This window comes from Somniosus microcephalus, chromosome 13 (assembly GCF_052327205.1).
Source record: "Somniosus microcephalus isolate GS21.2 chromosome 13, FLI_Smic_1.0, whole genome shotgun sequence".
NCBI classification, from domain to species: domain Eukaryota; kingdom Metazoa; phylum Chordata; class Chondrichthyes; order Squaliformes; family Somniosidae; genus Somniosus; species Somniosus microcephalus.
The window spans coordinates 152,104,804-152,118,636 of record NC_140999.1 but is presented as its reverse complement, the minus strand read 5'-3'; the positions used below and the strand labels follow the sequence as shown (position 1 = coordinate 152,118,636).

The 13,833-nt window shown below is 44.4% G+C and overlaps 1 protein-coding gene across 4 annotated transcripts in view; it reads right to left on the bottom strand.

Annotated features, from left to right (window-relative positions):
• jph2 (junctophilin 2) overlaps positions 1-13,833 on the bottom strand; it is a 137,266-nt gene that overhangs the window by 57,792 nt on the left and 65,641 nt on the right. For all 4 annotated transcript variants that reach the window (XM_086005370.1, XM_086005371.1, XM_086005373.1 and 1 more), the window contains exon 3: positions 4,673-4,791. In XM_086005370.1, the coding sequence (XP_085861496.1) occupies positions 4,673-4,791 (119 nt within the window). The remainder of the gene's footprint in view (positions 1-4,672; positions 4,792-13,833) is intronic.

Below are 13,833 nucleotides of genomic sequence, written 5' to 3'. Positions count from 1 at the left end.
ATCTACCTGGCCTGCTACCTTCAGGGATCTGTGGACATGCACTCCAAGGTCCCTTTGTTCCCCTACACTACTCAGTGCCCTACCATTTAATGGGTATCCCTTTCCTTGTTAGCCCTACCCAAATGCATTACCTCATACTTTTCTGGATTGAATTCCATTTGCCACTGTTCTGCCCACCTGACCAATTTATTGATATCTTCCTGCAGTCTACAGCTTCCTTCTTCAGTATCAACCACACAGCCGATTTTAGTATCATCTGCAAACTTCTTAATCATACCCCCTATATTCAAGTCTAGATCATCGATATATACCACAAAAAGCAAGGGACCTAGTACTGAGCCCTGCGGAACCCCACTGGAAACAGCCTTCCAGTCACAAAAACACCCATCAACCATTACACTCTGCTTCCTGTCTCCGAGCCAGTTTTGAATCCAACTTGACACTTTGGCCACCGGCAGGGCAGACCCACCAGAGGTGACAGCACAGTGGTATACAGTAGGGAGGGAGAGGCCCTGGGAGTCCTCAACATTGACTCCAGACCCCATGAAGTCTCATGGCTTCAGGTCAAGCATGAGCAAGAAAACCTCCTGCTGATTACTACCCACCGTCCTCCCTCAGCTGATGAATCAGTAATCATGTTGAACACCACTTGGAAGAAGCACTGAGGGAAGCAAGGGCACAGAATGTACTCTGGGTGGGGGACTTCAATGTGGCTCAGTAGCACCACTACTGACCAAGCTGGCCTAGTCCTGAAGGACATAGTTGCCAGACTGGGCCTGTGGCAGGTGGTGAGAGAGCCAACACGAGGAAAAAACCTACTTGACCTCGTCCTCACCAATCTACATGTCACAGATGCATCTGTCCATGACAGCATTGGTAGCAGTGACCACCGCACAGTCCTTGTGGAGACGAAATCCCATCTTCAAACTGAGGACACCCTCCATCGTGTTGTGTGGCACTACCACCGTGCTAAATGGGAGATTCAAAACAGATCTAGCAGCTCTTAACTGGGCATCCATGAAGCGCTGTGGGCCATCAGGAGCAGCAGAATTGTATTTCACCACAACCTGTGACCTCATGGCGGGCATATCCCTCACTCTACCATTACCATCAAGCCAGGGGACCAACCCTGGTTTAATCAGAAGTGCAGAGGATCATGCCAGGAGCAGCACCAGGCATACCTACAAATGAGGTGCCAACCTGGGGAAGCTGCAACACAGGACTACATGCATGTTAAACAGCGGAAGCAGCATGCTATAAACAGAGCTAAGTGATCCCACAATCAATAGATCAGATCAAAATACCGCAGTTCAGCCACATCCAATCGTGAATGGTGGTGGACAATTAAACAACTGACGGGAGGAGGAGGCTCCATGAATATCCCCACCCTCAATGATGGAGCCCAGCACGCGAGTGCAAAAGACAAGGCTGAAGCGCTTGCAACCATCTTCAGCCAGAAGTGCAAAGTGGATGATCCATATCAGCCTCCTCCTGAGGTCCCCAGCATCACAGAAGCCAGTCTTCAGCCAATTTGATTCACTCCACGTCATATCAAGAAACGGCTGAGCACACTGGATACAGCAAAGGCTGTGGGCCTTGGCAACATCACAGCTGTCGTGCTGAAGACTTCTGCTCCAGAACTAGCCGCGCCTCTAGCCAAGCTGTTTCAGTACAGCTACAACACTGGCATCTACCCGACAATGTGGAGAACTGCCCAGGTATGTCCTGTCCACAAAAAGCAGGACAAATCCAATCCAGCCAATTACCGCCCCATCAGTTTACTCTCAATCATCAGCAAAGTGATGGAAGGTGTCGTCAACAGTGCTATTAAGCAGCACTTACTCACCAATAACCTGCTCACTGATGCCCAGTTTGGGTTCCGCCAGGACCACTCGACTCCAGACCTCATTACAGCCTTGGTCCAAACATGGACAAAAGAGCTGAATTCCAGAGGTGAGGAGAGAGTGACTGCCCTTGACATCAAGGCAGCATTTGACCAAGTGTGGCATCAAAGAACCCCAGTAAAACTGAAGTCAATGGGAATCAATGGGAAAACTCTCCAATGGCTGGAGTCATACCTAGCACAAAGAAAGATGACTTGTTGTTGGAGGTCAAACATCTCAGCCCCAGAACATCACTGCAGGAGTTCCTCAGGGCAGTGTCCTAGGCCCGATCATCTTCAGCTGCTTCATCAATGACCTTCCCTCTATCATAAGGTCAGAAATGGGGATGTTCGCTGATGATTGCACAGTGTTCAGTTCCATTCGCTACTCCTCAAGATAATGAAGCAGTCCATGCCCGCAAGACCTGGATGACATTCAGGCTTGGGCTGATAAGTGGCAAGTAACATTCACGCCACAAAAGTGCCAGGCAATCTCCCACAAGCGAGAGTCTAACCGCCTCCCCTTGACATTCAACGGCATTACCATCGCCGAATCCCCCACCATCAACATCCTGGGGGTCACCATTGACCAGAAACTTAATTGGACCAGCCACATAAATACTGTGGCAACAAGAGCAGGTCAAAGGCTAGGAATTCTGCAGCGAGTGTCTCACCTCCTGATTCCCCAAAGCCTTTCCACCATCTACAAGGCACAAGTCAGGAGTGTGATGGAATACTCTCTACTTGCCTGGAAAAGTGCAGGTCCAACAACACAAGAAGCTCGACTCCATCCAGGACAAAGCAGCCTGCTTGATTGACACCCCATCCACCACCATAAACATTCACTCCCTGCACCACCGGCGTACTGTGTGTACCATCTACAAGGTGCACTGCAGCAACTCGCCAAGGCTTCTTCGGCAGCACCTCACAAACCCGCGACCTCTTCCACCTAGAAGGACAAGGGCAGCACGCGCATGGGAACATCACCACCTCCAAGTTCCCCTCCAAGTTACACACCATCCTGACTTAGAAGTATATCGCTGATCCTCCATCGTTGCTGGATCAAAATCCTGGAACTCCCTACCTAACAGCACTGTGGGAGTATCTTCACCACACGGACTGCAGCGGTTCAAGAAGGTGGCTTACCACTACCTTCTCAAGGGCAACTAGGGATGGGCAATAAATGCTGGCCTTGCCAGTGACGCCTACATCCCAGGAACAAATTTTTTAAAAACTTTATCGTAGTAAAACGTCCCAACATTTGACTGAAATGCAAGGAAGCTGTGCTCATCCCGGCCAAATGTGGCATTGCAAAGGACAGCCTTGGATACCTCTAGCAAAACCCAGAAAAAAAAATGAATGCTGCCCTATTCAGAAAAGGCTGCTGAGAATCAAACTGAAGCGGTAAAAGTGCTCATCACTGCAGAAGTATATTTGGGAGTGGGGGATGGGGGGCATTCTCACCAACTGATAACAACCCAAACATAGCACAGTCCATGGATTGAACCAAACACTGGATTGAGAAAATACGAATCACCCCTGCAGAACTGCGGCAAAAAATTGGGTGCCCTTCTCTCTTCCCTTTTTCCCCTCCGTCTTCCCCATCCTCCTCCCTGGCCCAACCCCAGTCCCTCTCCATCCCTACCCTCTCCCTCCTCCCACATCCATTTCTCTCCCCTTCCCTTCCTCTCTTCCCTTCTCTTTCCCCCTCTGTTCTCTCCTGATCCTCTCCTCTGCTCCCTCCCAATCTCTCCTCTCCTCTCGGAAGGCAATGAGAACTCCTCACAACTATTCTCCTCTTCCATCGTGACATTACTCAAAGAGGCAGAATGACCAGCTATAGTGCCAGTTCCACCTTTATTACAGCCAGCTGAAAGTATGTCTACAGGAAGCAGGTGTACTTATGTTACCAATGTAGCAGTGAAGGCCTGATGCAGGTTTCCCAGCAGCATTCAATTGCAGAGTGATCGATCGCCGTTAAGAAAACGGCAAAAGAGCATTTCCAGCAGCATTAAAAACTATTATCTACGGATATAAGGGCTCAGACCCTGATGAGCAGAATGACGCTATTTTGATTTTCTTAGCCCATAGGATGCAGCACCATATGTTTGCTTCATACTGACGTGCTTCTCAGACTTAATACTATAGATTTATAGAGGTTTATGCTCCTTAGAAGAACCCCCACGATCAGCCGACCCCCTCTGCCCCCGATGTCAAACCTGTGCTTTCCCGGCCAACAGACAGCCAAGCCCATCAATTTGGGTGGCTGTCGGGTGAGAAACCTGTTGAAAAATTTAATAGACCTCCTGCGGTTAATTTCTGCAGCACGTCCAGGAAACCCATACTTCTGAGTTTCCTGCCCAAAAATCCACCCCCACTCTCTTCCCGGCTCTGAGTAAATATCGGGGCCTATGACTCTGTGAAAGCCCATTTGAAAAATATTGTCCGGAGGTAGATAGTTTTTATTCTAATCTAAGAATAAGTATGCTTTTTAATTTTAAACAGGATTTGAAACGAGCCTGGATTTCCTCTTGTGGTGTAATCAGTGTTTCACTGTGAGAAAGCAGCTTGTTGAAAGAATCAACTATTATATAAACACTGCACAACCTATAGGAACATAAGAAGCCATGCAATGAGAATGGGCCATTCTACCCACTGAGCTGCAACATATTTACCTGATATTTGAGTTTATTTAACTGTCCCCAGTTTTTCTATGGAAGAATCTATTTTTATTTTCAGTCATTTTTATATCGGCACGATATCGTACATCATTTTAAATCGTAAAAATACCTGGCTGGTAAAAAGTTGGAGACAGTTCCCTGGCGATCGCCCTTGCAATACTGGACTCATTGCTTGCAGCCTGTGAAGCCTGATCTGCTGCTTCTGCCTTGGTTTTTGCATGTGAAGACCTGAAGGGAAATGTTAAAGGTGCTTAGAAACTGAGATTTAAAGCACAAAACGTAATTTAAAACAATATAAAGTTTGATTCTTAACTAAATCAATGCCATTTTTAATATCACTTTAAGAGGATGCCAACTCGCCTGAAGGTCTTAAATTTTTGTGGAAGTTGATACCATTTATAAAGTGCACTATGTTATCCCCAAGATGCACCATTGTCATCAATCTCCATTATTCCACTGTAGTTTTCGCCATGGGAGAAAGACTTATTTTTATTAACTCCTTCATTCAGGAATAAGTGGCTTAGGTGACTCACTGTCACTTTTCCTTCTCTCTGATGATTTGGAACAAAAATCAGGAACTTACCAGGTGAGGAATTGCAGGCGGAAACAAATGTTGTGTAGTTCAAGGCACAGTCCATTGGGAAACCACTGTAAAACCCGTTTTACTTTTGTAATAAAAATATTGTATGACCCCAAAACAAGTAAAAATTACTGCTAGTAGCTACCTTTCAGTAGGTCATCATGGAGAAGTAGCCTGATCTACATCAACTAGCCTGACGTTTAATAACGCTTCATGTACATAGCAAAGCTTTCAAAGATTTTCCCCACTAAACTATTTAAAAAAATCATTTTTTAATGTATTTATTTTAAAGGATACAAATATATCACACTTAGAGGCCACTAAAGCTTTAATTCTTCTTTATTCCTTCTTGGTACAGTTACTTTAATGAACAGAAGCTTGCCTTATTCACATAGTTTTATCTTTACAAGTTTTTAAATAGTTTATGATATTAACTGTGGTGTAAGTAACCTGTTCCACCTTAAGAGAACTTAAGCCTGGTCCACCTTAAGAAAGGTACTACTTTCTTTGGCTGCTGTATACGTAATACCGGTGGTGACCACACTGGTATATAAGCACAGTGTAATAATATTGTATTCAGTATAGTCCGACCTCCAACCAGTAAAGACCTGTTGAATTTAATCTTGTGGTCTGTGTAGTAATTCTCACTATAACACACAGACTTAACAGTGGCGACGAGTCCGATTCTTACCCTGCTGCAGTAATTTCCACGGCGACTTCGTCCACAGACAGGACGTCGAAGAGAGGTTTCCACCCTCATCACCTACGGGAAGACACGTCGAGCGGCAGGCATCGAGCAACCGGAGTGCAGAAGACATCCTGACCTCGAAGCCTCCATCAGCTTCTTCTACTACCTCGTGGTGGGTAAGCCGGGCAGCGACGCGACAGAAAGTCAACCGCGTTGGCTGTACAGACGGGGCTGGGAAGACGGAGGAATAAGGGCGGTGAGGTCGATCGCGACCGGAGATAAGGGCCGCATTCGGGCTAAAGGCGCAGCGTCTAGGGAAACTGAAGGCGCGAGAGCCGCGGTGAAGCGGAGACAGCGTCGGGGGACGGGTGAAGACCGCCAAGCGCGGGAAAACCGCCATTTTGTGGGCGGAGGACGACGGCAAGAGCGGGAAGCCGCCATCTTAGATAACATTAAAAATATGATACATTGCTACGATGCCTAAACATGGGAACATTAATGCCTTCGACAGTGATATAGAAGACTGGGCTATGTATGTAGAACGCATACAAAACTATTGTAAGGCAAATAAAATTCCTGAGACAGATAAAGCACTAACATTACTAAACTTAATGGGTGCGAAGACATACGGGCAATTGAAACACCTGTTATCACCAGATGAACCGGCGGATAAGACATTCGAACAGATTGTTACTGTCCTAAAAAATCATCTTAGCCCCACGCCGCTGATGCTAGCGGAACGATTTAAATTTTACGATAGAAGACAGCTGCAAAATGAAAGCAATGCTGAATATTTGATGGAATTACGTAAGCTAGCAAAATATTGTCAGTTTGGAACGGGACTGACAGAGGCACTTCGAGATAGATTTGTGTGTGGCTTATTTAAACAGGATACACAAAGGCGACTGCTCGAGGAGAATGAGCTGTCTCTCGAGAAGGCGGTCACTATGGCAGCAGCACACGAGGCCGCAGCGAGAGGCACGGCAGTAATGCAGCTACGGCCACCGGAACTCGGTACAAACAAATTGGGTTTGAGTTCTGTCAAATGTTATCGTTGTGGAAAGACAACGCACGATCAGAACCAGTGTTGGTTTAAAAACCAAGAATGCAGAACGTGTGGCAGGCTTGGCCACATAGCTAAAGTATGCCGGTCAGGAAAGAAGACCAGCAATAAAAAGTCACCGCAAGGAAAATATGCAAAGGTACACAAGGCGACAAAGAACAGTTTGACTGAACAGAAGTCAGATTCAGACGCTAGCAGTAATGAACTGGATAGCTTAAGAATACACAACGTTGGTAAGGATACAGACCTCCAGACAATTTGGGTCACTCTTCAGATAGCAGGAGTCCAAGTAAAAATGGAATTGGACACTGGATCGGCATTGACGGTCATGAATAAGAAAGATTACAGAAGGTTATTCCAACATATTCCCTTACAGGATACGGAGATTATATTGAAAACGTACACGGGGCAAAGAGTGTACCCCATCGGAAAAATAGAGGTAGAAGTGGTCCACAAGGGCGAAGGAAGCCAAGTAATGGACTTATATGTGCTACCTGAAGGAGGTCCACCACTACTAGGACGGGAGTGGATTAGGAAAATGAATATGGACTGGCACTCCTTGAAAGCACTAACGGTAGATTCCGGGGAAACAGCTGTCAAACCTAAACGATTGTCCAGAATATTGGATGAGGCTAAAGAGGTGTTCCAGTCGGGACTGGGAACACTGAGAGGAATTACGGCAAACATCAAGATTGATGAACATGCACAACCAAAATTTTTTAAAGCCAGACCGGTACCCTATGCAATACGACCTGCGGTTGAAGCGGAGCTGGAAGCACTAGAACGTTCAGGGGTACTGTCTAAAGTAGATTGGAGTGAGTGGGCTACGCCCATTGTTCCCGTTATGAAACGTCCTGCGAATAAGCCAGGAGATCCAGGGAAGGTTCGCATCTGTGGAGATTTCAAGATCACCGTTAATCCGGTGCTTCACACGGTGCAGTATCCGCTTCCACGGATTGAGGATATTTTCGCTTCACTGTCTGGCGGGAAACACTTCACCAAGATAGACCTGGCGCAGGCGTACTTGCAGATGGAGGTTGAAGAAGAGTCACGCCAATACCTCACGATCAACACGCATCGAGGGTTGTACCGGTACAATAGGCTGGTTTTTGGTGTGGCATCGGCTCCAGCAATTTGGCAGAGGGCCATGGAGCAGGTATTACAGGGAATTCCAGGCACACAATGTTACCTGGACGACATTCTGATCACAGGTGATGGTGATGAACAGCATCTCGCTAACTTGGAACTGGTGCTCAACAGACTGAAAGAGTATGGACTTAGAGTAAATCGGCAGAAATGTGAGTTCTTCCAGAAGCGGATCTCATACTGTGGTCATGTCATTGACCGGGAGGGGCTTCATAAGTCTCCTGACAAGATAGCGGCAGTTGTAAAGGCTCCCGCTCCGGAGAATGTCTCTCAGTTGAGGTCGTTTCTAGGATTAATTAACTACTACCATAAATTTCTGCCAAATCTATCCACGGTGCTGCATCCGTTGAACGCTCTTTTACAGAAAGGGGTACCATGGGACTGGAGCGAAAACTGTAAGAAGGCATTTCGCAAAAGCAAAGAATTGATCACCTCAGAGGAAGTGTTGGCTCACTTCAACCCGACACTGCCTATTCGGTTGGCTTGTGATGCTTCTCCATATGGTATTGGGGCAGTACTCTCACATAAATTGCCAAATGGCACGGAAAGGCCAGTCGCGTTTGCATCCAGATCATTGACCTCCGCTGAGCGCAACTATGCGCAGATCGATAGGGAGGCCCTTAGCCTTGTATGGGGAGTGAAGAAGTTTAATCATTACCTACAGGGCCAAAAATTCACATTTCTGACGGACCATCAACCGTTGGTGTCCATTTTTAACCCTAAGAAGGGTGTTTCGGTGATGACAGCACAGCGTCTCCAGAGATGGTCTCTTTTCTTAGGGGCACATCAATATCAGATAGAATTCAAAGGTACGAAACAGCATGGCAATGCTGATGGCCTGTCGCGCCTGCCACTACCTGAAGATGAAGACACGACGGAAGTTGACCCTGTTGAGTTATTTCATTCGACCATTATCGAGTGTTTACCTGTCACCAACGCAAGTATTGAAAGAGAAACCAGGAACGACCCGACACTGTCCAGAGTCTACGAGGTGACAGTGAAAGGATGGCCAACACGGGGTGATCCTCTGTTACCGGCATTCTCGGCAAGGCGAGACCAGCTGTCCGTCTGCCATGGTACTTTGATGTACGGGACAAGAGTGATTATTCCTCCCAAGTTAAGGGAAAGAGTTTTAAAAGAACTATATGAAGGTCATCTGGGGGGAGTTAAAATGAAAAGTCTTGCTAGGGCTTACGTATGGTGGCCGGGTATTGACCAACAGATTGAGGAGTTAACGAAAAGCTGCGCTGGGTGTCAAAAAGTGCAAAATGCACCTCCGATAGCACCGCTACACCCATGGGAATGGCCTTCAGCCCCATGGCAACGCGTACACATTGACTTTGCTGGTCCATTCATGGACTCCATGTTCCTAATCGCGGTGGACGCACATTCCAAATGGCCAGAAGTCATCAAGATGAATACCACTACTTCAGAAAAGACAATTGCGGTGTTAAGAACAATATTCGCAAGGAACGGATTGCCAGAACAGATCTGTTCGGACAACGGACCACAGTTTGTATCGGAAGAATTCCAACAATTCTGAAAGAAGAATGGAGTTAAACATTATACCTCTGCCCCATATCATCCGGCGACAAACGGGTTGGCTGAAAGATTTGTCCAGACATTCAAAAAGGCTATTAAGGCCATGAATGATGATCAGATTCCGCTGCAACACAAGGTCGATAAGTTCCTGATGTCATATAGAAACGCCGATCATGCCGTGACTAACCAAAGTCCTGCTATGATGTTTTATAACAGGAGGTTGCGGTCCAAGTTGGACTTGTTAAACCAAATGTGCGGAGGGAAGTGGAAAACAAACAGTTTCGGCATATTAACAGCAAGACCACTCGAACTTTCGACGTAGGACAACCAGTGATGGCAAGGGGCTATGGAAACGACAAATGGCAGTCCGGAACAATCCGGGCCAGACAAGGACCTCTGATGTACACCGTAGATATTGGTCATAATGTGATAAGGCGTCATGCGGATCAACTGGTAGAGTCGAGAGCAAGGGTCGAACCCATGGTTGTGACAGAGACAGCTGTGGAAGACGTTCATGAACCTGAAGCATCTACCTTGGCCGAGAATGTATTTGATGATGATGACACCCAATACATTGGCAACCAACTAGAGGAGGCACCTCAACAACAAGAATCAGAGACCACTGAAAGGCGTTATCCAAGCCGAATCAGAAAGCCTCCTGAGAGACTGAACCTTTGAACTGTTATACCTGAAGTTATATATGTATATATGTTATGTTTATTTGGGGATATGACTGTTAAGCTAAAAAGGGAGGATTGTGGTGTATGTAACCTGTTCCACCTTAAGAGAACTTAAGCCTGGTCCACCTTAAGAAAGGTACTACTTTCTTTGGCTGCTGTATACGTAATACCGGTGGTGACCACACCGGTATATAAGCACAGTGTAATAATATTGTATTCAGTATAGTCCGACCTCCAACCAGTAAAGACCTGTTGAATTTAATCTTGTGGTCTGTGTAGTAATTCTCACTATAACACACAGACTTAACATTAACAGTTTTTTGCATTCTGTAGCTCTAGGTGTAGAGTTGATGAGCATTGGATTTCTGTTCAATCGGTTTGACTCACTAACCCAAGTGTGGAGGCTTTCACGAGTTTATGTGCGGGATATTAGATGGAATATTTACCTTATGATATACCTTAAACAAAAATATTTTAAAAATCAATGCAGTGGATATTTGGTAAAAAAAATTAAACATGCTATGCTTCAATTAACAGTAGCCTGATTATTCACCTTTCATAGGTATTGTTAATATAATGCTGACGTTGCTTTTTTTAAACTGGCTACAGCTGACAGTCTTTGACCAGATATTCTACAAAATGAATGGTGATGACAGAAACAGCCCTTATGTACCAAGTTAATCTCACATTAGCACCTGTCATCATACAAGTACTTACACACCTCTCGGCTCCAGGTCATATACGAGGAATGAAAATTATTTTCAGGACATACTGAAAGTTTCAACTTTATTGGTACACCAATCCAGCTGATAATTCTGAAATCATTTCACTAAATTTTCACACAAATCATCGAGAGAAGATGCATATTGTTGACCTGAGTCACCGTGTTATAATATTAAGCCTACCCACTAGATAGGCATCATTGTCCCAAGTCTACCTATTTATATTTTTTATTATTATGGGTACAATAAATAGAAATATATCTTATAAATTACAACAGGTTGGGAAATAGGAATAAACAGAAGTCCAATATTCCACAGATTAAAGTAACATTGGGATAGTGACATCTTGGCATAGAAAAGCAATTGGCTATGCCCTTGTAATAGCTATGTTTACAGGACCCATTCTGATTAGTTCGTTTAAACCTATTGTTCGCTGATGGCAATGTCGTTCCCAGAGGGAATATTTGTCTAAAGCACAATTTTCTCTAGTGTGTGGATGAGGGAAGGACAGCTGTTAAGAATTTAAACACTGAGCATATTCTGTTCTAACCATTTGTTTTCACAAAAATTGTAGCTCACGGATGATATCTCATTGTCTTCTGTAATATAAAAAGCATGTCAAGTTAAATATTTTCAATTTCTTTTGGGATGGACTGTGGTGGAACAGCCCTTACCACAACTAGATAAATTGCCGTGGGGCTAACAATACGTGAACAACAAGCTGTTGACTGACTTTGGTTGATTAATGGTAGTTTTCACCCGATTTAGATTTTTTGAAAGACCTGAATTTGGTGTAAATTGAAAAATTGTTAAAAGTTAACCTCCGCCCTCAAAAATTCATCAACAACAAAAAAGTTAAATGCTGGAGATCTGAAGTATTATTCCATTTACTGCTCCTTAATATAATAGAAATATTCATCAGGCATCATTTTCTTCCTTTGCATTGTTGGCAGGAAACTTCACCTGCCAGGAGCATATATGGGAAAATCGGATGCAGACTGTGCATGTTGAATTAATGGCCAGAAGATTGTGTGCAGAACGTGCCTGAATACCCAACATGAAGTGCATGCTGGTGATGCTCCCCATTGAGAACATGAAGTCAGAAAATTACCTCTCATGTTCATCTTCAGAGAAAATCAGGGACAAATATTTACAACTACTAGGTGGAAAACAGAGTGTGGGGGAATTGACCTAGCATTTCAGCCCATCAATAAATAGTGGCATTTACTTTTTGAGAACGACATTCCCTCGACAGAAGTATTTTTATATTTTCTCTCCTTTCCCTTAGATGCGAAGGGGGTGAGAAATTGTTTTTAGGCCTTTAGTTTGCTACTCCAAAACTGGCTGCTGAGAGATGCACACGAACAGCTCAGGGTGACAAATAGGGAAGTTTCTGTTTTTATTTCATATAGTTTTTAAATTAGCTAGAATGAAAATCAAATCTATTCGGTCTCACCAAGATTTATAATGAAGGACCACGGGTGGTAGGAAATGCCAATGTTCATAAACATTAATGTAAAGTTTCTTTGATTAATGGAACAGTTTATTTGAAATGTTGCAGATTAATAGCCAGGGATCTGGTTGACTTTTATGAAGTTAGTAAGCTATTAGGCAAATGCATTATAAAAGACAGAAGGTACAAATGAAACAGCAATTTCCATACATTAGCACTTCACTTCACGATGTGTTAAAATCTGTTGAACTCTATTTGTTTGTTTACTTGAAAAGAATGCAACGGCATAAATCACTGTATAGATGGCTAGTTTCAGTTCTGGTAAAAACATGTAAATTCTGTGGGTGAAGTTGAATTCACATCATCCACATCTCATCTTGAAGGCCTACTAAAAACCAAACCTGTTTCACCCAAAAGTCTTGTTGTTTGTCAATGTCTATAAGAGAGAGAAGTTGACAAGCAACATTACTTTTTTCTTAGTAGACTGCCTCAAAAGGGTATATCAACCCCTAGTGGACTGACATTAGTTTTACTGCTTTTAAAAAAATGTTTGATTAGGTTACTGTATCATAAGTGCAGAAGGAAGCCATTCAGCCCATTTGTGCCTCTTTGGTAAAGCTATCCAATTAGTCCCACTCCCTTTCCCCATAGTCCTGTCATTTTTTTCCCTTCAAGTATTTATCCAATTCCCTTTTGAAAGTTACCACTGAATCTGCTTCCACTGCCCTTTCAGGCAGTGCATTCCAGATCACAACCACTCGCTGCATAAAACATGTTTTCCTCATGTTGCCTCTAGTTCTTCTGCCAATCATCTTAAATCAATGTCCTCTGGTTACTCTTCTGCCACTGGAAACAGTTTCTCCTTATTTACTCTATCAAAATAATTCCTGATTTTGAACACCTCTATCAAATCTCCTCTATCAAATCAAATTGATAAAAAAGCTACATCATTAAATAAATTTAAAACAGAAATAGATAGTTTCCCAGAAGTAAAAGGAATTAAGGGTTACGGGGAGCGGGCAGGAAATTGGACACGAGTCTAGGTTCGGAATGGTCATGGCCCTGTGGGTAGTGGAGCGGGCCCAGGGGCCGTGTAGCCTGGTTCTGCTCCTACTTCTTGTGTTCTAATTCCGTGTTAGATTTCAGGAGATGGTTTTATTCCTGTTCCTGGCTGGGGTGGAGATCGCCTTTACAGAAGGTAAGTACTGTAGAAAATATAGGGACAGAGTGATCTCCTGGACGAGTTTCGATCGCCTAGATGGGTTGGAGAGGAATTTCCCAGATTTTTTCTCCCAAATTGGCCATTGGGTTTTTTAACTGGTTTTTCGCCTCTCCCAGGAGATCACATGGGTTCGGGTGGGATGGAGAGTGCTAGAAGATTTGAGGTTAGGATCAG